Source organism: Lonchura striata, chromosome 3 (assembly GCF_050655825.1).
Source record: "Lonchura striata isolate lonStrDom1 chromosome 3, ASM5065582v1, whole genome shotgun sequence".
Lineage (NCBI taxonomy): Eukaryota > Metazoa > Chordata > Aves > Passeriformes > Estrildidae > Lonchura > Lonchura striata.
This window is the reverse complement of record NC_140705.1, coordinates 97,220,601-97,247,000: the sequence shown is the minus strand read 5'-3', so window position 1 is coordinate 97,247,000 and position 26,400 is coordinate 97,220,601. Positions and strand designations below refer to the sequence as shown.

Sequence of the window (26,400 nt, the reverse complement as noted above, 5' to 3'; positions counted from 1 at the left end):
GGTGCCAGCACACCTTTCCATGGATGCCTGCCTTTCCAGGCTGGAGCTCTCCCTGTCTCCTGCAGCTCGCGGGTGCTCAGCACTCGGGGAGCAAGAGCAGCCTCAGCAGAGTAATGCTGCCACCAATCCCCTTGTTTAGAAAAGCCTGGGAATGTCACAACTTGTTACACCATGGCATCTTTAAAACCCTCGGGAGGCAGTCATAACTTCTGCCTGAGGCGCCCGAGAGCTTCCACGAGCACAAAATTAACGATGCAGCTCAGTCGGGGAGTGGTGGCATTTTAATCGTGGGTAGAGGAAGCCTTGCACACTGCCAGCTAATCTTGGAGGAGTAAATGAACTAACTCACATTTGTCACAGGCTTTGAGATATTCCAAGGAAATGTTCCATAAAAGACAACTTGTTATTAAGTATTTCTGACAAAATATTGTTTTAATTAATCTCTGTCTTTGATTTTCTATTTGGGCTACTCTCACAAAGGCCTTTTGCCTTTGCCTTTTTACTGTAGGTAACGTGGGCTCACCCACACACAATTCCCAGAACCTGTGGAGAATTATATCACTGCAAGTTATTGATTGTGTTCCAACTTGGATTCTGCTTTGTACAGACTCTAATTAATCCATATTCATACCATAAGGATTTCTCATCTGGCTGTGGTCTGATCAACCAGCAGAGAAACAGAGGGTCCATTTCACTTACATCGGATCTTTCCAAGAGAAAGTGCAGCTCTCCAATAGCTTTGTGTCTAGGCAATACAGAGTCTAGGCTGTCATGAACTATTTAGGTGGAAATAAATGTCACCATTTAAAAAAAACAACCAAACAAACAAAATAAAAACCCAAACCAAAAAACCCAAACCAAACAAAAAAACTCCAATAAAACCCCAAAAACCCTCCCCACAAAGCCAGATAATATATTTCAGAAACATGTTTACATTTTGTGCTTAATCAAAAGAAAAAGTCAGAAGATTTTTTGGATGAAATGCATTCAGAAGACAAGCCAAAAGATAAGCAAAGAAAATAAAGAGATAAGAAGATAAGCCAAGAAAACCTGTTAAAAATGAGAGAATTTACATGTGTTGTCTATTTTTTTGTGGTTTCAAGCCCAGTTAGTAGAAAAATAAAATTATGTAACCTAGGAAGAGGATTTTGCATTTCCCTCATTTAGTTTACCCAACATTTTTATTGTGCTGATTTGTACTTTAATAAATTAAACTGTTGAATAACGCATTTGTCAGGTGGTATTCAAGTGGCATAAATAAAGTAGTTCAAGGTTTTTCTTAGAATCTAAATTCCTGCAAGGAATGTTTTGGGCAAAACCACAGCTTCAAAACACACAGTAAGACACAGACTATCCCCTATCTCATGGAAAGATCCTGTACACATGTCACACTTATATTTTGTATCAGGATTAATGCCTTTAATATTTTCCCCGTTTGCTGAATCCCATCTACAGGGACAATTATTGTGAGTTTTGTTTGGTTGGTTTTTGGTTTTTTTTTCTACCTAGACACGCTCAAGTTTTGTTGCCATTTCACCCACTGAATTCTGTGCTGAACAGTAATTACCAGCCCTACAAAGCCATGTTTCGTCTCTTGGCACCGAGGAATGAAAACGTATTTCCACACCAAGCCGCGATTAGCTCTCCAGAGACAGAGTTTTTTTTGCCTTCCAATTCTTGCGGCTCTCTCCCTCTTCCTCCTTACCGCAGCGATTTTCAAACAATAAACGCGTGTGGGTTTAATTTACACCTTTCCTTACACCTTCTGTTTTTAAGGGCGCACGGGGCACGCTCTTCCACCTCTTCTGCGCTCCCTCCTATGGAGTTCTGTCCCCCATTCCTGCGGGGAACGGGACAGCGCCTCGCCCAGGCGGGCCCAGGCGGGGGGCGCGGGGCTCGGGGCTCCGGCTGCCGAGGGATACGGCGGGATACGGCGGGATGCGGGCTGGGTACGGCGGGATACGGCGGGATGCGGGCTGGGTACGGCGGGATGCGGGCGGGATGCGGCGCCGCGAGGGGCGGGCGGAGGGCGGGGAGGGGTCGGCGCGGGGGGCGCGCAGGCGGGGCCGCGCCCGGCGGCGGGAGCGCGCTCGGCGGCGGGAGCTGCGGTCCCGCCGGGGCACGGCCATGGAGCCCTCGCCCAAAGACGGCGAGAGCGCGGCGGCCGCCGAGCCCGGCCGGGGCGGCACGGCCCCGTCCAGCGGGGTGGTGGTGCAGGTCCGGGAGAAGAAGGGCCCCCTGCGCGCCGCCATCCCCTACATGCCCTTCCCCGTGGCCGTCATCTGCCTCTTCCTCAACACCTTCGTGCCGGGGCTGGGTAAGGATGCTGCGGGAGGGAGCGAGGGAAGGCGGCCGGGGCTCGGGGTCCCTCTCCCACCTGCGGCTGCTTCGCCCCGGCGGGGCCGCCCGGGCTGTCGGACCCCGCCGCGGCGGCAACTTTCCCCGACGGCACCGCGGGGAGGGATGGAGGAACGGAGGGAGGGATGGAGTGCGGCAGGAGCCCCTGCGCCAAGTTTCGGTCGGGGGCCGGGGCAGCGCCCTGCGGGGTGCCCGGGGATCCCACCGAGCGGAGCGGGCGAGGTCGCGTTTCCCTCGGCGGGCAGCGGGGCTGGGGCAGCCGCCTGACCCCGCTCCGCCGCTCCGCGGGGCACGGACGGTCCCGGCCCCGGGACGGACCCGGCACATCCCCCGCGACCCCTCCGTCTTCGCCGGGCGGGTAGAAGGGATTCAGCTGTTCGGGCTCTCGCGGACTGTGACTGCAGGCAGAGGACCAAAGCTCACGGTAGCCACATCACTCGCTAGCTAGAGAAGAGCTTTCAGAGCCCACCGTGCCGCGTTTTCTAAGGAGACCCCTGGAAAATGTTAGAACCGTTGTTCAGAAAAAGTGGAGATTCACAGCGTAAAGTCTCTAGTGTGCTCAGGTCCCTAAGATGTGGCTGCATCCTTTCTCTATTTCCTTTTCCTCCACTTGAATTAGGAATTGCTTACTGCAAGAGGAGCTTAGAGTTTGAACACTACAAAACCCCCTGGAATACAAGGCTAAATACAGACATTGGAGATGAAAGCAAAACAACCACATTAATAAAAAACCAAAAACAAACCAAACCCAAACAAAATAATCAATGACTCATTAAACCATACCTCAAGTCTCTAATAGTCCATTTCTTGTTGCTGTTTCTGCTACAGTAGCCACCACAGGAACCTTACTTGTGATATGGGAGTATCCTCTACCTAGCTCTGCTTTAAAGTGCTACTGACTGCCTTTAATTGCTTCATGTGCTTCAGGTGGCTTAATTCTTTAACAAATCTGAAATTCTTAAGTTCTGGTTAAAGTACTACCCATGTGTGGGTGGGATAGTGTGTGCAACACATAGAAGCCATTGCTACTCCAGCGTGCTTGCTCTGTGGATGTATTCCAGAGGAAAACTTGCACCTTTTGCAATACCTCTGAGTTTTCCTGTGGCAGGACTGATGTGTGTGTGTGCCTCCAGATGCAATCCACTGTGCACTGTGTTGTTTACATAGCCCTTGTGTGCAGCCACCTGAAGAACCTTGAGTGATGAATCAAAGACAAATTCTGGAGTTGAGTTCTCTCATAGGGCTTTAGGTTTCCTGGGGCTTTTTTTTCCCACTCCGGAGAGAGAAGTTCAAAACCAGAGTTTTCAAAGCAAGTGTTGCTTTCTGTTGGCATTGAAGACACCACATCTTCGCTGTAGACATACAGGAAAAAAGCCTGACTTACCACTCCTCTGTCCTTATCCAAATGGTCTGACACTTCCAAAGCACACTAGAAAACCCTCAGTGCTCTCCCTTCATCTCAGAAGGTCAGGTCCTCATGAGCCATCCTTATGCTGAAATTGGCTTGAAGTGTGGTTCTCTGCCTGGAGTTCTTCTCTGGGTGCTGCTGGGGGTCTGCTGGGTTATGCCTTGCCTCATACAGAAGGTGCCTAAACAAGAACAGCAGACAGCCCTCCCTTCCTGAAGGTGAGTGTTCAGGGCTCCCAGTCTGTGCTGCTTGAAAGCCTGGGAGTTTAATCTGGACTATGTAACTATGTTGGCTGTGTAACCACTGACAGGCTGGTTTTTAATTTTATTTTTAATTCCATTTGTTTTTTTTTTTTAACAGGTGGAGGGGTTTTTTTTGTTTGTTTGTTTTTTTTGTTTGTTTGTTGTTTTTTTTTTTTAATTTGTTTGCCCTTTGATGCGGTGATTTCAGCCGTATGGTCTGGCTGGCTGTGCCACTCTTTCTCCTGGTGCCCTGTTGCAAAAGTAGCAAACCAAACAAACTACAGATGAAAAGGAATCCTTCCCTGTAACATCTCCACAGCCTGGCAAAATGCAGTGTTTTGGAGATGCATCCCAAGCTCAGTATGCAAAGCATGGCATTTAGTTTGTACATAAATGAACCGTTCTGTTAATGAAGCTGCTAATATCACATGCATTTTGAGAGAAATCTTAGTCTGAGATATCACACCTGACTAGAACACAGCTATTTACAATCTCAGCCATATCCTGTCATGTATCACATAGCCCACACAGGAGGGGAAACAGGAGGATCATGAATCTACTGGCAGGCATGTTCAAGGTAAAAAGAGATTTTCTGTCATTGTTGCACTTCAGCCATCTCAATGAGCTGAGCAACGCTTGTAAAATAGGTAAGATTTGCAGTGGTGTGAAGTATTCACATCAAGGATATGAGCCTGTTCCCTGTGAAGTAAATGGCAAAATTCCCATAAGTTCTTGTAGTACAGATTTGTAACATGTTAAAATGATGTTTCACAGGCTCGCCATGTATTTCTGCCTGCTTAGCTGGAGTGTGTGACTGTGTTTAGGTGTTAATGGAAGTCCTCTGTTTCTCAGTCCCTAAATTCACCCATCATCTGTTTTGCACATAGTTGTCATTTGTGTGTAGACTCTGCAGTGCAATTACAAAGAAGGGTCAGAGACCACCAGAGTAAACAAGAAAATTGACAACATTGAATAAATCAAGTTTTCCAATGCTTGGAGATTGGTGCATTTGAGGTTTTCATTAGTGCCCCATGCCTCAGAACAGTGATATCCAAATAGTAATTGCACTCTGATGCAGACTTCCAAATCCTTGGGCATTCTCTCACCATATGAAAGTCTCTTTTTTTTCAGTTAAATTATCTTTCCTCTCTTACAGAAGTCACCTTTAAGGGTGACATCTGAAAATTTTAAATATCTGGTTTATTTTTCCTTTGGGCTATTTATGTTTTGAAGTAGTACTCTATTTGGACAGGAGAAGTAACACTTCCTCTTTGTTTACAGTCAGTTTATTATCTTCAGTTGGTTAATTTTCAGAGGTTAACATAAAAACCCAGAACTGCAGGTTTTAAGGTGCATTGTAAACTGGGTTTTAACTACTCATTCCATACATGCTACACAAGATGTAGTTCACAGGGATTTTTTCATACATAGAGGATGTGTTAACTTTTCCCTTGCCAAAACTTAAAATTCAGACCAAATGCAGCGTAAAAAAAATGTTGATTAGCTCATCTACTTGTAACCCATTTTGCCATATAGCCTTGAAATCACACATTCCTTCCAGCCGCTGTGATGGGCCACTTGGAAATGTCCTGGATCAGTTTTCCATGGCCCAGTGCAGTGTTTCTCACCTGTGTCTAACAGGGCTATGGGGCTGAACTGCACTGAAGGTGTCCCAAGCTGAGGTTCACAACAAGAGTGGGTAGGCAGAAGAGGGGGGAGCCCGCGGGCGCTGTGGCAAAAGCCATCGTGCCTTGGCTACCAGCGCTGCAGCTCTGCCACGGGCATTGCAACCTCTGGTCTGGCTTTGTGTTTCTGGAGAGGCTCTGAGGCATCAGGGCCAGATGGTGCAGTGACGAGCTCTGGAGAATGGGAGGTGCAGCTGCCAGCAGAGCTGGAGGGCACCCAGTGCTGCCATTCCCGCAGGATTGGGCGCTGAGCGGATGGCAAACGGGAGCAGGCTGGCCGTGCCCTTCGGCTGGCAGACTGTGTTCCCGTGTGCCAGTCAGCGTGGGAGGAGATCTGGCTCCTTGTCATTCCTGGAGCTGAGACATGGCAATCTTGCCCTCCTTCCTCTCTGCTCTTCCTTCTCTCGACATCACGTGTGTGGGAGGGGGTAAACCAAGGAGGGGAACTTGAGGGAAATGTGAGAAGTGAGTGAAATTATCTGAAAGTCGGAGGTATTCTCCAGGATTAATCCCTCCTGTCAGGAAGGGGGTGGACTTTTGGATCACAGCCTGTGTTGTATGTGTACACTATTTTTATGCAGAGAGTAATTGAAATACGTGGCATAAAATTATGTTAGCGCGGGATAGGAGAGCAGCCACCCATGTGCCATGAAATAGTCCGTGCAGGAACTCAGGAGTGCCAGCCTCTCACAGCAGCTACAGAAGGAAGGGCTGATCCCCAGCCCACTCAACTTTTTGCTTCCAGGGTTCCACAGTGCAGATCTCCCGTTCCCAGGTGTGGCAGCTCCATATCACGAGTCTTCTGCCATCTGTTTATTCACTCTTGAGAGAGTTCATGCACTGCACCTTCATCTGTGGGAATGTGGCTTTGCCATTGGATTCATAGAAGCCAAACACCTTCTCGTTAGAAACCAAGTCTCTCCTGAGCAGAATGAACTCTCCAAAGAGCTGAATAGAAAGCTGATGGGAAAAGATCTGCATAAAATTACCAGTACCCAATTTATTTTTGTGGTTGGAATGGTAAATATATGCCTCAAGCAAACATCCATTGCCTTCATTATTGAAGGAAAGAATTTCAAGGAAAAAACACATTTTCTTGTCTATGGTAGAGCAAACAGTGCAATAATGAAATTTGGGCTTTCAGACATACGTACATAAAAATCTCAGATTCCCTTTGGTATTTAAGATCCTTTAATTTTTTTTCTTTCAAACATACAAACCAATGAATCTGTGTAATTTACAAGCTCATTTTTGGAAAACAAAGTATTTCTCGAGTGTCTATATGAATTTGTGTTTGTGAACTTTACTGCTGCAGTTTTTTAGCTAACATGGGAGCATAATTAAACAAAGCAAACCTATTGCCAGTAGATTTCACTCTGTCAGATTTTGTATTTTCCACTGAAAAGGTCAAGAAGTCCTTTATGGTGATTTGTGCAAGGTGGGAAATGAGACCTGTAATAAAATGTGTGCATTCAGGTTTTACTGCTCCATTACTGGTACAGTGGTATCAACTGTAGATTATCCTCACAGTGAGGTAAAGTTGGACTCAAGAATAACCGAATCTGAGTTTGCTGCACTGTAGGTCTTTGTTCTTTTCAGCTGTAGAAGGCCATTAAATTCCTATTTTATTTTATTTTATTTTATTTTATTTTATTTTATTTTATTTTATTTTATTTTATTTTATTTTATTTTGTCTTATTTTATCTCATTTTATTTTTTTTAACAGAGATTTAAGGGAGAAATCTAAATGTATCATATAACTTACCTGGCAGATGGTATTGAACAGCCATTCCACAATCACCACTGGGTAGTCTGGAATATTTTTGTTCTGGACCACCTAGAATGACAATCAGTCCTGGGAAACTCAAAGGGGTTCACTGGTAATTAGTTATCTGAATAAATGCCAACGTGTTTCAACTTTGTAGCTCTTGATTGAGACAGCTCCACCTAGTGTAACTGACCAGAAAAAAAAAAGAAAAAAAGCTATTTTATCTGCTGAGGGACCTGATGTGGCCCCTCAGTTTAATGCAGTGTTGGACAGCACACTTTGCTGTATTTTAGGCAGAAAGCTGCTTTCTGCTTTGCCCATACTCGCCTAAATATTTAATATATTCCTCTTCATCCCCTTCCTGTGTGTAACACCGGGTTCCTTCTCTGAGCTTGCATCCCAGCCACGAAGGTCACACGTGTACGTGCTGTCATACCCCCCGTGCCCTCCTGTGCATGTGCAGTTATGGGCACACACAGCAGAACTCTCCCGTGCCTGGTTCATGACCACAGCCTCAAGCCACAGTCCAAATATTTACAACTGTTTCTGTCCTTTGGTTAGTTTTTGCTCTTCCCTTGCTGCAGTTGGTAGCAGTCAGCTGTTAAGCTACATTTAAAATGACTTTTTGGTTGATTTTGCTGTCAAGCTGTGCACTAACCCGGTGCTGCAGCCTTTGAATTGCTGTCCATGCCAGAGGAGCTAAAATGCAAACAGGTTTCTCTGCCTCCCTCATGCCTTCTGCTTCCACCAAAACAGAAGAAAAAAGAAATGGCCAGGGACGTTTTTGTTCAGTGGTTTCTGTTCACTGCTGTTGTTGAAGCAGCTCTGTGGAGATATTAATTTCTTAATGAACACATAAGGAGACAAGGCTTGCTCAGCATCTTGTAATCTTGTTTGTCATTTAATGCAGTTTGGACAGATGTACTTGAAGATTAAAACTGAAGGTGGGAGCAGACAGCAGAGAAGAGCTGTTAAATGGCCAAGTAAAGCAGCTGAATTTTAAGGTGGATTCAAGGCTGTTCCAGACAAAGGGTGTGACGTGGAGAGAAACAGAGAATCAAGTCCAGAAGGAGAAAAGTACATTTGCAGAGATTCAGTGAGAAGGCAAAAGGACTGAAACTTCTTGCAGCAAGGGAGAAAATGAAAGGATTTGAAGATAAAAGTAACTTGGATGAGGAGAGTGCTTTTGATAGGTGAATTTTTCCTAGTCTGGAGAGCAGGAAGGAAGTGTATTTTCTCCTGACTGAAACAGTGGGTGTTGGAGAGATTTACAAAGCCTGATAAAGCACCATTACCTGCAGCAGCTCACTGCCATTTAATCTCTCCACCATGAAAAGAACTTTGAGAGTTTCTGAATTGTTCAGGATCATAAAGAGAGGAGCAGGAAGCAGAAACCAGGCTCCTCAGGCTCTTCCTTACCATGAAACTGCGTGGAGAAGCCTGAACACAAATATACCCACAGCTGGCAGTGTCTGGCACAAAGGTGAATTTTAGAACCTGTGCCCAGTTTTGAATTGTGTGGAGAAACAAGTGATTGGATGGTAAAGGGATTCTAAAATAGTCCTAAGGTTTGTAATAAGATCAAGTCAGTCTGGCACATGACATCCTTTCTCCTGTCTTAGGACTTGTTTTGGTTGCAGAGCTTCACAAATGTAAAGCGCCACAGTGGAGGAGCACAGACTTGGTGGTAGCACTGTGCAGAGGTGCTGGTCAAAGACAAAACAGAACAGATTCTTTCATTTGGAAGGGACCTATAATTGTCACCTTGTCCAGCTGCCCACCCAGGTCAGGCCTGACCCATATTAATGTTATTTAAGGCCATTGTCCAAATGGCTTTTAAACACTGACAGGCTTAGGGCCCAGCCTCACCCGAGAAAGAGTTTGTGTCATTGGCCTTGCTTTAGAGATTGCAGGAAGGAGAAACCTGAGTCTTCCTGCTTCTGCTGAAGATAAGGAGTTTTTTCATTAAGGGAAGAAGTTAATCCCTCTTCCCCTTCCCAGGGTTTTTGAACATTTATGTTATCTAGGTAAGGCCAAAGTGAAAATAGTGTAAGAACTTAAGAAAATAATCACATATCATTCTGTCTAGTTATATTTCATTTGTTGATTTCTGATATTATAAACTTAGGTTTCATTCTGTGTAGAGTCAAGGGGAAAAATTAAAATTTAATATTTTATTTAAAAACCTAATTTCCACAATTTGTTCTTTCTCCATCTTACCACTTAGAAGCTGCTCTCGACCCTCTTTCATTCAGCAATGCAGACCTTGTAATAAAGGCAGTTCAAACTCAGTGTTTCCATTCCAAAGGAGTTACAGACCAAACAATTTCTCTCTAACTACTTGACAGCTCCTCAAAAGGCCTAGCAAAGCAACCCCAACTCACACAATATTTCCCCTGAGGCTCTTGATTAGATGAGAATCTTTGCTTTCAGGAAAAGAAAAAAATGTAACTCTTATGGCTGTGGAGCAGGATTTGAAGATAATGATCCTGTCTCAAATGAAAAAAAAAAAAAAAAAAAAAAAAGGAGGCCGTGGGAAGAAAGAATGAATTGCCTTTTTTTCTTTTTCAATTCTCAGTTTTGGAGAATCTGAGTCATGATTTTTCAGCACTGGAAATGGCAATATTATACTGAGCTTTTAAATTTTAAAAAGAGGATACATTACTAACTAATTTACAGTTCTGCCATAGTAGACAAATCATGGACATCCATGTCCTTGAGCACAGCATCATGAAATAGAGTAAATATAAATTAGGTGGTCGATGAAAACTGATGGGCAATACACTAACTTAAATTAAAAATCCCAGTATAAACATACCCAAAGGATATGCCTGGAGTAGATCATGGTCAAATCTTGTTAGAGGAAATGGTGAATACAATCAGTAGAGGAACTCTTGGGAACATAATCATATTTTCTGCAGGGGTTCATCCTGTACAACATTTCCAACTTCAGAAATAATTCTTATACAAGGAATTGTGCAGGGGGACCAAGGGCATCTTTGGGAATGTGAATTTAAATGTGACAGATCCTTATCCAGCCTCTCACCAGGTTGTTGTTTATCTGGGCTGAACTCTCAGCTGGCCTCAAGCATTGGTGAATATCCACACAAAATTTAAAAATGCTTTGAGATTGTGGATAATAATTTTGTTTTAGTTAAAACACAAACAAGTTTGTAAAGAATGCAAAAGGGCTAAATGGTCAAATTAATCTTGTGATTGTGTTGGGTAAAAAAATTCAATTGGACCAAATAAGAATGCTGTTTTAAAAAAGTGTTTGTATATTTTTACTAAGTGTTAGTATTAATAAGCCTTTGAAGAACTGAGATTTATTGTAGACTAAAAAATAGATTATAATGACCCACAAGTTCACTATGTTAAAAAGTTCAGTAATTTCATGATTCATGATGGTTTTGTGAAAATATTTTACCTGAAATAAGCTAAATGATCACATTAGTATGGCACTGTCCATTGGAAATAGTTTTGCTGGTTTAAGTTTAAAATATGTATTTTTTTGCATGCATCTCTATTACATATGCCATTATGGTGAAATGAGATCATGGCATTAAAGGAAAGTCTCCTGTAGGCAGAAAACCATTTGTTGTATCTGTTTAAGAGCATTCATAACAAAATGGATTTTAGACTTCATAAATTGGTTTTGTTAATCTGCTATTTTTAAAATACTTGCAAGACCTCTTCTGTTGCCATGACAATTTGATTTCCATAAACATGATATTTTGGATGTGACTGTCCAAAAGTGTGTTTGCTGTGCTGTGTGGGGAAAGGAGATGGCAACTTGGCACCACAGAAATTACAATGTAGAGAGCTCCTCAGAGTCAGACCTCTCACTGAGTGGTCAGGACAAGTTCATTATAGTAAGAAAAAATATCAAGTTATTGAAAAATATCAAGTATATATTTATCAAGTTAAAATATCAAGGATCAAGTTATATGTATTTATATTCCCTGTAAATTACTTTTTTTTTCCTTCATATCTTCTTGTGAACACTGTTTTGGAGTGAGAAAACTTCAAGTTTCCAATGAGAATTGGTTCCAAGAATGTGAAGACTAAATTCTGGCTAAAAGTACAGCTGGACCTTTTTGGATCTACACACACAAAGCAGCTGTAAGGACACAAAACTCTCATTGCCCTGCAACACACTCTGGATTTGCTGTCTTAGTGGAAGGGGTTCACAAAGGATTTAGGATGATGAAAAGTAATGGTCAAGAAATTAGATATTTGTGAGGTTAGCCAGAGGAAAATCCCACCCTGGCTGAGGGATCAGCATGATTTCTCCATACTCTCCTTCTGTGGTTTTGAAATTATTGCAGCAAATCAGACCCCTTTCAAAACTCATTTGCACCAGATTAGTTATTGGGTAATCCACTGAAAGACTTGGAACATTTTTTACAATGTAGTTAGACAATTTTATGAGTGTGGATTCTCTGGATTTGGCCATTAAATTACCTCTCTTGATCTGTTTAATTGTTGAAAGCATTGCCACATCTTCCTGTCTGTAGTGCAAATCTGACAATGCTTTTTTTTGCTGCATGTCTTTCTGCTTTGGCTCTGCATCCGACAAATTGATCAATGCCAGGGAAGGTTTAGCAAGTTTTTTACAAAACAAAACCTAAGCTTGTTAAAAACAATATTTTAGACTCAGCATCATGGGATTTTTTTTCCTCCTACTGAAATTTCATTGTGGCTGCAGAGAGCTGGTGGGATGGTTTCTTGTCTTGTGTAAAAGAGCAAAAAGAGCACAGGGACTACAATCATGGTCAGTTGAGAGTCTCTTGTTTTCTCTTTTACAAGTCAGAATGTAATTTTAAACACTGACTTGCATCTGAGTACTTATTTCACTCAGTCCCCCACACATCCCACAAAAACAATGTGGAAGTGGAATCTCCTGACCACCCTTTGGAGCTGACTCCCTGGGGTGACCTGACTTGGTTCCTGTTTGCTTGGTCAGCTGGAGGTGGGGAGCTGACTTTTGTGCCCGGAGAGCCAACCCCTTCCACGGGCATTGCTGCAGGGCATCGTGTGGCTTTACACCCCCGCTGCAGAGGTGTGGACAGCTGCACAGGGCAGAGCTTGTACCAAGCCAAGGGTGGGCAGAGCACAATGGGGGCACTCTGGGCTCAGCCAGTCCTTGGCACCAGCCCATCCCATCCAAATAAATGCCCAACCCATTCCACCCAAAAAAAATGCCCAACCCATCCCACCCAAATAACGCCTTGCACGCAGCGGCGCCAATGAGCGAACGCTCATTCCTGCCACAGCTAAGCCTCAGCATTTCCACTTTGGATGGCAGATTCAAGGCAGTGCAGTTAAAAGTAGGATCTGTCTCCTTGTGCTGGGTGCAGCTGACACTTAGAAGAAACCTGTGGTGGAGCTGGGAATGAATTTTAAACCAAGCATGTGTTCCTGGGAACCACTCCTGCTCAGCAATTACAGAGGGAACCCTTCTTTTACTGAGGCTCTGATGATTAAATGGCAACAGTTCACCCTTAGTTGCACTGACACAAAGAATAAAATATTTTTGTTCTGTGTATTAACAAAAATATGGTAATTTTGCTACAATACACGTGTGTCTGTGTTCTGGTCTCACATCAGTGCTTTCAATCCTCCAGATGTTCTTTCAGTGCTCATTTATTCATTCTGCCAAGGCAGAACTGCACAGAGGTGGTGTCCCCTTCCCAGTTGCTCAGTAAATTCCAGGTCACACTGCTTGGAGCACCAGCCCATCATATGAACCAGTGCAGAACAGGTACAAAATGTTCCCACTGCAAGCTCAACTGCTTTGTCAGAACTGAGAACCCACAACTTACAGAGTAATGTGGTGTTAAGCCCCTGGAACTATTTTGTCTCACCCTTGCTTGCCTTTTGGCTCTACTAACATTGAGCTGGCCCCTTGAGGTTGCTCCTGTGAATAGGTATTATTTACTGTAAAGAAAAATTGCAGAGCTGAGCTCTTTGTCCTTTCAACCAGGGAAAACTCTTCCCAAGTTGCAGTACCAAGCTGGACACTCACTGAGAATTGTATTTCCCAAATTAGCCAGCAGCCAAAGCTAAAAATCTGGTTTATGCTGCATCATAAAACTTAATCTGCTTTCTCCCTTACAAATGTGGGTTTGTTTTAAATATTTATGACACTTCATCACACACTAGTAAATGTTCTTCAGTACATTTTGTAAAAGGAATTATACCTAAATGACATGATAGCTTACTCCAGGGACTGTGATTTAAGTCTTTCCTGAGAAGTTTACTATTTACTGGTGTGAGAAGTGCCAAGCAGGCAGTCAAGCAGTGTTTTCATAGAATCATAGCATCATTTAGGCTGAAAAAGACCTTTAAGATCATTGAGTCCAATCATTAACCCATCACAGTCAGCCCTAAACAACATCCCCAAGTGCCACATACACACGGCATCATTATGTCAGTACACTGTGAGGTGCAGACTACACTCAAGCCCTGTAATGATCCAGAATAGAATGTTTTATGAAGGAGGAGTACATTTCATACACTTAAGACTATCTGTAATCTGAGTGGAGAATTCAGGGGAAATATCCAGATTGTCCAGGAAGTCAGTGGCAAAACTGCTGAGAGAATTTACATGGACTTCTTGCAATTTGGCACCCCAAATAATGCAGCCACACTTTAGTTCCACTAATCTCTTGAAGGAAAGCTGTTATTAATTAATTACTTCCATCACTCTTGGACTGTGTATTCATTGAGAAGAGAGTTGTTGTCTGTGCCATGCATTAATGAAAACACAGTAAATAGGTAGGGTGGGCAAAGCAAATTTTAGTTTGGATGTGCTGGTTACTCCCTCACATGTTTCCATGATCTGCTTTATGCCTGTGAGAGACAAACTCTCTTACACACACATGAGGGGCTTCAGCATGTTTTAGTTAGTATATGGCAAAAAAGAAAACCCACACCAAACCCAAAGCCAGGCAAGCACAGATGCAGCCCAGGTTCGTCATTTGCCAAGACACTGATTTATATTGTGCTTTGTGGTTTAGTATTAACCAATATTTGCAGTAAGTAGGCTCTGTATTCCTTCTTATTTGGACCATAGTTGTGCACAAAATGGGGCCTTACTGTAACCTTTAAATAATCCAATAATTTTAAAATATATTATTTATGCAACTATGTAGGTGACCATGGCACTGTACAGAAAATGGAAAAAGAAAAGGTCCTCTCCCAGAAGACTGTGATAGAAATGCAACCTCAAGAGTCAGATCCAAGTTAAAAGAAGTCCTAGTAAAAACACACAATACAGTGTAATGAAAAGAAAAACATTTCCTTGAGTTGTATGTTTAAAGACAGAGTTTTAAAGGCACAGTTGGGACTTGTTTCTTAGCAACAGGGCTCATCTGAGCCCTGCAAACACTGTCATGTTGGAAAAAGATACCCTCCAGAAGATAAGCAATATGAAAAGAGCTAGAAACATCAAATTGAGATGTCTTCCTGCTGTTGCAGGAGCATTTCATTAGCATTGTAAAGCCTTCAGGCAACAACAAGGTCATTTTGATAAACTGTAATGATCAGAACAAAGAACTCCTCTTTGCTTCTCTTTATCAACAGGGACAAGCAGTAAAAATATTATTCAAAAATAGGCACATTGGTATTACCATAAAGCACAGTTTAGGTTCTGCCATCCTCCTGTATCCATAGAAACAGGGCTGTTTTCTGCACTGAGGGCACAGGAGTCCTGCAGAACAAAGTCCTGGCTCTGTTGTGCCTCACTCTGTCAGTACCAGAAGTTTCAGAGGAAGATTTATAACACACAGAGTAAAATCCTACTGGCCTGTAGGAAGAGCTCCTCCTAAAGGAGTTGATTAGCTGGCTGATACACCAAAGCAAGGGGAGTTTTATAAGTATCATTTAATCAAAATAGATTAATGGCAAACGTATTTATTGGGCAGATTAGATGGGGTTCATGTAACCTGTGCACCTGAGTTGGTTGCCTTTATAATGTGAGAGGAGGAATTAAGTGCTACCAGCATGTGACTCATCGCTTTAAACTGGGTTAAGTGAATCACACCCTCTGGGGGCTTCCATCTCTTTTTTTTTTTTTTTTTTTTTTTTTTTTTTTTTTTTTTTTTTTTTTTTTTTTGCCTCCAAAGGGTAAGTGGCTCAGATCAAGACACCTCCCTTGCAGATATCAGAAGTTAGGTCAGATGAAAGCTACCCATTATCTGGTTTGCAAAATAAGGCATTTGCTTCAATAGTTTCAAAACATTTCAGGCATTGCAAATCTTTCTGGATTTCATCTTGTCCTTAGAAGAACTGAAATAGTTCTGACCTCCGTGCTGTCTCCTAATGCATTCACATCTGCTGTGTCTTGTGGAATTTGTGCATTTTTGAAACTCAGACCTCCTCTCTTTCTTATGAGTGCTCAACATAAAACCCTATAATTTCTGTAATTTCCATCATTACAGAGTGCAGCTCTTTGGCAGCCCTTTCCCAAAGCATGTGGTATTGAGAGGGAGGGAGAGAGGGAGAGAAGGGGTCACATCTGTGAGAATATCCCAGAGAGACGTGCATGGAGAGGGGAACTTCCAAGAACTGACCACAAATCCTCTGTCACTCCCCATCCATCCTGCACTGTTCAGAGTGGGGCAGAGGAAGAGAAATCAGGAATGAAAGAGTGAATTCAAAGGTGAAGAAGAACTCCACCTGGGAGTGGAGGGGAAAATAAAGGTGCAAGGGTCATGTTTTGTTTCTCACTATCCAAACCTATTTTAATTGGCAATAAATTGGTTTTCCCCAAGTCCAGTCTGTTTCACCTTTGATGATAATTGGCACATGATCCTGCTGTTCTTTACCTTGACCCACAAACCTTTTTAGTCTTCTTTTTTCCCTCTGCTCTTTGGAAAAGAAGGGGAGTGAGAGGGTGACTGGGTGGGTGTGTGGCAGCCAGCCATGGGCAGCTGACCACAGCACATCACCAATTTCTGTCCTGCTCTTCCATAGCCTCCCTCCTTAGCCCAGTCCCGAGGGCTTTGCTGACCCTGGGACACCTTGAGCATGTGTTCTCTCAGCACTGCTCACGGTGATATTTAGATCCCTTCCTTGAGGGGTGTGCTAGGTGTTCACAATGTTTCATTCCTTCAGGCATTATCTAAGGGATAGAAAACATGAGAGAGGTCCTTGCATGCTCTGTATCAGTAGCATTGAGAGCTGCTCAGGTTACCAGTGGGGCTGAGAGATGATCCCTGCCTAGTGCCCCTCCTCACTTCACCCCAGCCAGCCAGGATGGTACCTGGCTGTAATTCCTGGGTGTGATGACTGATGAAGAAAGGTTTCCCTTCTCACTCTTCTGACTTCTGGGTCACTGACATATCCATCAGAGACTCGATTGTGGCAATTCTACAAACAGTGTCTGTCCCTTGATCTTGGCTGGACATGACAGCACCTCATTGTGGCAGCAGTTCTCTGGCCACAGAGAGAAACAACTTTCCCAGGCATTGTCCTGGGGAAAAGTCTGTGAGAATATCAGAGAAAAGAATGAGAAATAATTCTTAGCTTGCTGCACCTGTTATTGTAAACATGTGGAATCTGTTATGGAGATTTGTTTACCAAAGGGTGGTTTCTTAATTGGCCAATGGTGATGGTGTTTGGATTGGGGGACCAGTTAGGTCCACCTGTATTGTACCTGTCTATAAAAGCAATGGGTTTCTTAATGATGATAATATAATAAAGAGATTGATCAGTCTTCTGTGAATCATGGAGTCAATGCTAGTTATTACCCAGCCAGGGACCTGCAACAGCACCTCACATCAATAAAAAGCACAGAAAACCATCTACCAAAAACTCAGTGCAAAGCCACAGTTAAAGCCAAGTTTAAGTTTAGGACACCTCTGGAAAGACTTTGCACTGAACCTGCTGTGACACAGATAAGTGTTCCCTTCTATGTACTCTGATACAGGTTTATTACCTATACTAAGAAGAGATTAATTGGGTGTCCACTGCTCCTCTTCAGCCTATGAAGTTCTAATACAGCTGCACAGCATAAATGCTTGATAGGAATCTATTGGATCAGTTCTGCTCTCCTCAAGTCATCAAAATCCTCATAAGATGTCATTAGCATTGCTAAAGCAGGAAGAAATATGATAGCATGGGAAAGACATTTCAGATGAACATTCCTTAATATCCTGTAATGCTTCTTTTCTGGTCCATACTTGTAATCTTAATCTATATATTACATTGTAGCCAAAACCCATGGAGGGCAGCAAGGCTTAACTAGGAAATTCAGAATTTGAGCAACCTGATGGTTCTTTCACTGTGGCCTGAGGCATGATTTAGTCTGGAATTCCTTGATTTCAGTAGGAATTTGGTGCCAAAGTGTTTTCAAATGCCCATGCTCTAGTTTCTCTGCCTTCCTTCTATCATTCTTCAACAGTAGGAAGAGAACATTGCCATGTGTAATTACACAGACATAAACTGGGGTATCATTAGTACTTATGAGATGCTAAAATAAAGGGAGCTAGATGAAGTGTTGCTCTTGGTCAGTATGGACATTCTGAGAGAAGAGACAGTAAGTTTAAAACAAAATAAGTGGAAAAATAGGTGCAGTTACTTGTGTATGTAATTTTTTTTTTTTTTTAAGGATTATAAATAGTTTAGGGCCAGACATTTGAGAAGGGTAAGAATGATGTTTGTGTTCTCCCCCTGCTGAACAGTTTGGCTCAGCTGTTAATTTTCACTTACAGGAAAATAAAAAGCACTTTTCAGATAGACCTGTATTGCCTTAAAGCCAGATCTAGAAATGGGATGATTCACATGGGTTCCATGGATTGTGCACACTGTGCCTGCCTTGTACAATTTGTCCCTTATCTGGGAATGATGAGGCTGAACTTGCCCACAGCACCACACAGCTTCTGCTTTGTGCAGCCAGCCAACATGCCAGCAAATGCACCTGCACCTCCTCCAGGTACTCCTTTCTTCCTCAAGGTATTCTAAGATTCAGGGATTTTCCTACCCTGTGAGTGGCACTTGCACCCATGTATTGTTCTTCTCTCTGACCTTTCTTCTGCGTGTATTTTGATCACTATTAGTTCAAAGAGTACTAAGGGGAATTAATCACAATTTTCACTCCATCCAGTCCTCTTCCCACCCTGAATCTGGTCGTGCTTTCTGTCAGATGTGATGGTTGAGAAGAGCACAGAGCAAATTGCAAAGGTGAATGCCAGGATTTCTAAAAGTCCTGGGGCTGCCTCTAGTTTCTTGCAGGGGAGCACAGGAGGAACTTGCAGGGGAGTACTGCAGCCTTGAGCTCCCTGTGGTTTCATGAATGACACATTTAGGCTGGTTTGTTCCACCTGCACTCCAGGCCCACCCATGACCACAGTTCTGCCCAGTCACAAGCACCCAGTGCTTTTGCTATGTGCTGAAGTTCCTCTTCTAAATGAGGAGCATTTGCTGGGTGAGAGCTAATGGGATCTGCACAACCCTTTGCAACTTCTCATTCAGGAGTTTGATCTGTGCATTTTGAACTTCTGCTTCCCTTCTCCCCTGCTTCTCTGTGAACCAGATTGTTACAGATCTCCTGACAAGGAGCTGCCATAGGACAGTGGTTCCATTTGCAGTGCAGTGTAAGGATCACTAAGGATGTGAGATCCTACAGTAAACCCTTCTTGCTTAGGGTATTGCACTGTCTTAATTCCTTCCCTGTGTCTGAGATGGAGAGATGTGGTTTGCTGTGGATGTCCCAGACCGGTGGTGCTGCTGTTCCAAAGGTGCAGCTGCTCTGTGATGTGGTCTTAGTGGATCAGTGTCTTCGGATTTGTCATGGAACAGACACTTTTCTCTCAAAAATTGTAAAATTTAAGATAATTTTTCATGAGTGCATCTAGTTAAACAAATGGTTCTTTAAATGACAATAACAGGCCTCTGCTATCAGATTGTTCTGTGCAGCACAGCTAAAAATACATGCTTTTCTTTTTTTTCATTTCAGACAAGGCACAATAAAAGATGGCAGAATAGTTCTGATGTGTCGGATTGCTGCTTTTGTACAGTGCTGTACTAGAAATCTTGTTTTGTAAAATGTGAGAGAAGAAAAAGTGCTATGATTTTAATTACTAAAATTAAAAGAAAATGGAATTATTTTAGCTAGAAACGCAGGGTAATTTAATGCTTAAGTGTAGGAAGTTATAATGACTGTAGAAGTATGCTTCAGACACCTGCAGGGATTAGCAGAAAAGAGTAAGGAATCCCTAAGTAGGAGGAGAACATTAAGGTGTACAGCAGCACATCAGTGGTCTGTGCTTTCAGAGCACACAGGAGCCCATCCTTTGGGGAGGGGTGTGGGAAGGAGCTCTATTATTGAATTTTGGGCAGGAGAAAGCATTACTGCCTGTCTTTTTGGTAGTCAGAACTGCAGGTGCCTACATGTGCAAGAAAAGCATCTGACCTATAAATAAAAATACAATGACACAACAGTGGTTTAACTGATGCAGCCTTTCTAGATTCCTAATACACACCGGGACATCCATTATCTACGGAAATATGTTGTTACAGCAAGTTACCTTGTGTCACACAGGATCTAGAACAAATCCCTACTTCAAGGTTGGGCATTTGTGTTGCAGGATGTCTGAAAACAGAAACAGTAACACGATTTCACCAGCTCTGAAAGCCAAGTCTTAGAGGGAAAAGCGTTTGATGCGGCATGTGAAAGGGAACTCTGGCTGGAGAGTAGGTGAATATAAGGAAGGGGAAAATGTTTCATTTTATGAGAGAGAGGAAAAAGAAATAGAAGTTGGAGCAACCCCACTGCATGGGGAAAGGAGAGGGAGGAATAAAATACATAATTATCCTCCTTTTCTATTTCCTTGAAAGCCAGAATGTTGGAAAGGTGGTTGGTGGTGTCATCAGTAAGAAACATTCACTGTGCAAAGAAATTGAGTTTGACTTTGCTATCTTCATTAAGAGGAGAGGATGTCCAAGCAGAAAGACCACAAGGAGTGGGCAGGATATGGGAGAGGTGTCCTAAAGAGATGCAGGAGTTGAGTCACTGACAAAGAAATGGAGATGGCACACCAAGGCTTGTGTGCAGGTGAAGTTTAAAGAGGGCATAGTATGGAGAGAGCAGAGAATGGGGAAGGGAATTGCAGAGGCTGAGTCAGTGCCTCTGTGAAACAGGAAGGGAAGGATGGCAACAAGGAGTGAGAGATGCTGAGGGCAGGGTCAGAGACAGAAGGGAGGCAGAAGGCAAGATGTCAGAGAGCCCTGGTGCAGGCCAGAGCTAGGAACCAGAAACCTAGAGCACAGGTCCTGACACTCATCCTGTCTCTTTGCAGACCTTGGTGAGAACTGTTTCAGCAGAGGGGACAGAAACCTCATTTGTGAAAGAAGGCAAATTTAGGTAATGTTGCAACATTTCCAAGAAAAAGCAAGGGAGGAAAGAAGTTGGTTAGGGGACCTGGAGAGACAAGTGAAGCTGCATGACCGACACAATTCTGCTGAGGTAGAATATCCAAGAGACCTTCTTCTGCAGTGGGGTAAAGTGTAGACCTCCCCTTAATTTCAGCTGTGCAGTCCCATACACTGAATTCATGTTGTAGTGTGAATGCAGATACAGTGAATCCAGGTGGGATAAGGAGCTTAAGCCACAGCTGCCATTAGAAGCTGGAGAGTCACAGGAGCTGGATAATGAGTCTCACAGCTGTACAGCTGCTGGGCTCAAGGCAGGCCCAAAGAACCAGCCATGATCCCCAGGTGCCTGCTGGGCCTGCTCAGCTGAGGAGCAAGGAGAGCAACACCATCTGCTGAGCAGAGCCTGCTCCTCACACAGCTTAACAGACTCGCTAGAAAGTTAGGAAAGTACATGTATGCAGATAAAATCAGTTTTCTACAATTTCAATTCTGCTTAAGGATGTATCCATGCTATCCGTGTTTGAATTTATCAACCTCACGCCAAGCAGCAGGTGTATGCTCCTTGCCATGGCCTGTGACTATTATTTAAAAGTACTGTCTTTCTGCAGTTTGCACTGCAGAATTGCTGCCAAGATCAGGTTAGCCCTGGCGAGCCAAATTAATCCCTGGTGTGACTCTGGCAGTCAGTGGATTTATGTCAGGGATGAATCTGGGTCCAATATAGATGTATTTTTTGGCAGAAGGAAAAGTAAAACAATGGAGGAATGAATAAAGGTTAGAGGAATGGTCCCTCAGCTGTGCCTGGCCTTCTTGAAAGAAGTGTTTTCCTCCTATGCCCACTCCTTATTTCCAAGGAAATGCATTCCTCTGGTTCAGAGTCCTGAACTGAGGGAGCCATGCAAGGTGCAAAAGTCCTCGGTGAGTGGGAGGTGATGAAGATTTTTGAGCTACTCCAGGGAGCCACAGGCTCTTGAGAGACACAGGACCCAGTTCCCAAGAAAATATGGGAGGAGCAGCTTTGGAAACAGTCAAGAACTGCAGAAAGAGCTCTTTGGCCCAGGGAGTCTTGTGTGATGCAAACACTTCTTACCACTTGAAGCCTGGCCCTGGCTGGCACACAAGTGGCAAATGTGAATTCCCTTTCCTCTGCAGGTCTGGCACTCCTCAAAAATCAGCCTTGCTTAGAAGACATGATGGAAAATTGACCCTAGTGAATTCCAGTTAGCCAAACTGGAGGATGTACAGAAGCAGAGAATCAACATCTTTATTTAGCAGAGAATTGCATTGCATTGCAATGTCAGTGTCAGGTGTTATGGTTGCTCTGCTGCCCCCAGTGTGACTTCTGGAAAGGACATTTAAAAGGCTGAATCTCAGCTGCACCGCTTGACAGTGAGATGAGTGCTTCCAGCAGTCCTGCAGAGGAGTGTTGAACCATGTCACCATTGTGCCCAACCTCATTGTAACCTGTTGCAGATCAGAATTAAAAAAAACAAAGAGGTGGAATGAAACCATGATAATTTCAAGTTTCTCTGCATAACCCTTTTTCCTGGGACACCTCATTCCATATAAATCTCCTCTAGCCTCCAAAAAATGAGGTCCTTGAGTCATTGTACATATGTACATAGAGGTATGTGAAAGTATTTTATACCAAAATACTCTTGGTGTTTTACTCAGAATCATTATGTGCTCTATTGCGATGTTGTGACCTCAGTTCTTTGTGACATCTACCAAAAAAAAAAAAAAAAAAAAAAAAGCATTAATTTTTGTCTAGTTGGCAGATATTGAGATATTGGAAAGTATTTGGTAAAGGGAAAAATCAGTCCTTGGACAGAAATACATGTAAATCAAGTGCTTTTTGCTGCAAACTGGAACACAAGAAATCCAAGTGGTGGAAGGAAGAGGGAATTCAGATGAAAAGACCACATATAAAATCTCACAAGCACATCTACATGCCTGTGGCTCTGCAGGCCTTGCTGGACACATCCAGATGGCCAAGAAGAATTAACTGTGGATAACCTGGCATTTGAACACAAACACTCATCTATGCTTGTGACCTGCTTAACTAAGCTGTGGTATTTCCTTTGGCTTTGCTCTCAGAAGAGGACTAGCCCCAGCAGAAATGATGATTTTATCCAAGTAAATATTTCTCCTAAAGAAGGCCCATACTTGTGCACAAAGCAGTTTCCCTTCAGTACAAAGGCATCTCCCCTCAGAGCCTGCCCGAGCTTTTTGACAGGGCCCTGCACAGCTCAGGGGAGGCACTTGAGGTTCATCTGTTTTGGTGTGATCAGCAGCTCACAAGCAAATTTTCTGATTGCTGTGAGAGTAATTGCACTTGACATTTTAGAGCTAGAGCAGCTTTTCAAAAATAAATGGAGAAATCATGAAGAGGCCTGCATTCAAGGGCTGTGGTGGCAGAAGGACACAGCCCTGGGAAACAAAACCAGGGAGATCAGCTAAGCTTTGTATGGAGTCATTAAAGTTACTGAAATACCATAGAATAGCTGGGTCTGGAAGAGGCTTCTGGGGGTCACTTAGTCCTTCCAGCGACTGGGTTAAAGTAGAGCAATTTGCTCAGGTCCTTCTCCACAGCATCACAGGATCCCTGCTGGTACTGACACATGCACTAGCCTCCATAATATCCATATTTTCTCCATCCTCATCAGAAATCCTCCTTTTAGAAAACTGTTCTGTCGGGGCTGGATTCATTTGTCTTGGCTGGTGCTCATAACCACAGAATCTGTAAAGTCAGGGGTCACTCCAGCCTGCACTATTTATGGAGCCTGGGCTGGGGTGATGTCAGGCACGAGGTACCACAGCTCATTTCTCTGCTGCCAGAAGAGATTTGCTTTTGTTGGCCTGCATGGGGCCTTTCCAAGGGGAGCCAAAATGGCTGTGGAAGACTCCAGAGCTTGTCCACAGGAGCAAGACAGGTTACGTGTAGAGGCTCACTCTGGCTTGGTGCTCCACCTCTAGAATTACAGCACCCTCACCAAGGAGGCCGTGGGGTGCTGCAGCTCAGCCTGAGTGGATCCTTGTCCTCCTCATCCCACACTGCTCTTCTGCAGAGCCCTTCGTGTTTGAATCTGCTGGCCAGGAATGCTGAGGTGGGAAGTTCCAGTTAAAAGGGATACAAAAGCTGCATGTACTGTTGAAAATGCTCCATAATGGTTTTGCTGAATAGGATAAAACATCTTGATATCCTCAGTCAAGTAAACAACCATGAAATGAGATTTTTGTTTGTAAAGTGCCTGAATGACCTGAAGGTACCAAAGCCAAACTTAGAGTGCAAAGCACCATCTCCTAAATATATTGGATGCTATGTACATCAGCAAAACAGCAATGGCTTTAGTAGATAAAGTGCTTTACCTTTCATCTAGGAGTAGAGGTTTTATGAAAAGTGTCCTTTAAAATCAAGACCTGGTCACTATTTGACTAATGGTAGCACTGAACAGAACAACAAGGATATAGCTCCGTCAGGCTAGACAGTAAATTTCCTGACAGACTTTCTAAATTAACACCTTAATAAAGTTACTTCAGCATTATAAGAATCAAGTTATAGCATCAGAAATACTTAGCAAGCAGCTGTAAATCCAGGATGGAGTTCTGGTCTCACAAATCATATTCCAGACTCCTGGGTACAGCACCACATCACTTAGCTACAGAGCGCAATTCTCTTATGTCCTGTTTGTCCCTGCTTGAGACACTTTGGCTCATAAAATGTGCGCACTGAGTTTTCTGGATTAAGAGAAAAAGATGAAATGCTGTTTTTGTTAGCCTCCTGCATGCTTATCACTGCAGATCTCTGAACATTTATGTCAATTTTGTTTTACATTCCTTTAGTCCTTAAAAGATAACTTGTACTTTGAGGTGATTTTGGAGGCTGATGCAATTTATTACACTGCCATTTCAGCTGCCTTGTTCAGTAGAATAACCTCTAATTGCTCTGCATCCCCATCTAACTTTCTAATAAGATTAATTCTGTCTTGTGCCCTGGTAGTCTCTAATTAACATGATTTGTCTTCACAGTTAAGGGTTCCAGGGTATCACAGCAAGCTCAGAGTCACTGCTCAGTGAAACTTAGAAGTAGTTAATCCATCCCTCCATGAGCAGAGCAGACCCTCCTAGGGAGCTTCAAAGGGCTAAATTCATCTCAAGGCATTGATGAGAGAGACAGAGGAGGCAGAGCAGCTGCAGACCTCACCTGGAGCTGTGGCTGCCGGGCTGGGGGGAGAGAGCCTGCACTGCCCCTGGCCTGCTGCTTTCCTCTGCCCTGGCAGAGCTCCCCAGGATGGGCTGGTGGCACTGGAACCCGTGCGAGGGCAGAGGAGGAGTGAGCGTTTGATGTGGCCTCACCCAGCAGCCCTTAAACTCACGTGGCAGCTGGAGAACCCTGTGTGCCCTCCTCCTGCTCTGTGCCTGATGAGAAAGAGCTTTCTGTGGCACAGACAATTAAGAATAAACTTCAGTTCATCACTGTATAATTGACAAGAGCCTGTGTGAAAGCTCATAAAAGTCCACAGGCTTTTCCTCATTATGCTTCTGCTGTTACACAGCTTTTACTTCCAGCATCCTTTAGAAACTGGAGGGACCAGAAAGCTTTTCTTGCAGGAGGTTTCATGGCCTCTCTGAAATGAGGAGAGGCTCTCCCCAGACATTCTACTGTTGAAGCTTCCAGGTTGGTCAAGTTTGGGTGAAAAGCCAGATTCAAATTATTTCTGTATCACCAGCACAAAACAGAATGGCTTGAGGTTTGTTTCTGGATGTACATCAAAGAAACAGAAAAATAATTTCTGTGAATAGGATCAGAGTCTTAAAGAGAGTCTTAAACATAAGAGATGGTTTAGTGGATGATTATTTTTGGCTCCTTGGTTCCTCTCTCATGCAAGTCCCAGGCTCCTGCAGTAGGTGGGTGCAGAGCAGCCCAGGACTAAGAGAGCCATGGCAGAGCATCCACACCACTGCTCCTGGCAGGAGGAGAAGGGAACACAAGGTGGGGTAAGTACCTGGTTGCATAGTAGACAATATAATACAGAAAGTTCTGCATGGCAGGAGACAGTAGAGAGAAGCCAGCAGCAGAGCTGATTCCACAAAAAAGAGCTTTTAAATTGCTGATAGTTACAGAGCAGCAGGAATGAGTCCACCTGGGTCAGATGAGCTCTCAGCAAAGTGCCCTGTGCTGTAAACAGCAGTCATGCCTTTTGTTCTCCCTTATGTTTGTTATAATTGGAAGCCAATTGCATTATTACTCTAAATGCTGGCATACTTAATAAGGATGCAAATTAATTAAAAATCTTCCCTCCATTCCATTAGTAAAGAAGAAAAGCAAGCACTGAGCAGGAGCGAGGCTGCAGTGCCTCAGTTGTTTTCACAGCGGTGCAGCAGAAGCAGAGGCAGGTCACTCAGCCTCCCTGGCTCCCATCCACTCCTGATGTACTTCCACGAGCTTATCTCCAGCAATTCCTATTCCTTGACTGTAGGTGTTACTTGTTGCAGCTTGCCCATTTCCTATGTCTATTTCCTGTCCATGTAGCAATTTTCCCCCATCACTTCTGGGAC

The 26,400-nt window shown here is 43.6% G+C and overlaps 1 protein-coding gene across 6 annotated transcripts in view; it reads left to right on the top strand.

Moving 5' to 3' along the window:
* Positions 1-2,033: 2,033 nt before the first annotated feature.
* The window catches only part of STUM (stum, mechanosensory transduction mediator homolog), a 48,286-nt gene continuing 23,919 nt past the window's right edge, over positions 2,034-26,400 (top strand). For 2 of the 6 annotated variants that reach the window (XM_085575894.1, XM_085575893.1), the window contains exon 1: positions 2,034-2,317. In XM_085575894.1, coding sequence (XP_085432020.1) covers positions 2,128-2,317 — 190 coding nt within the window. In that variant the 5' untranslated portion in view covers positions 2,034-2,127. The remainder of the gene's footprint in view (positions 2,318-26,400) is intronic. The other 4 variants (XM_085575895.1, XM_085575896.1, XM_021536999.4 and 1 more) reach the window with 4 other exon arrangements.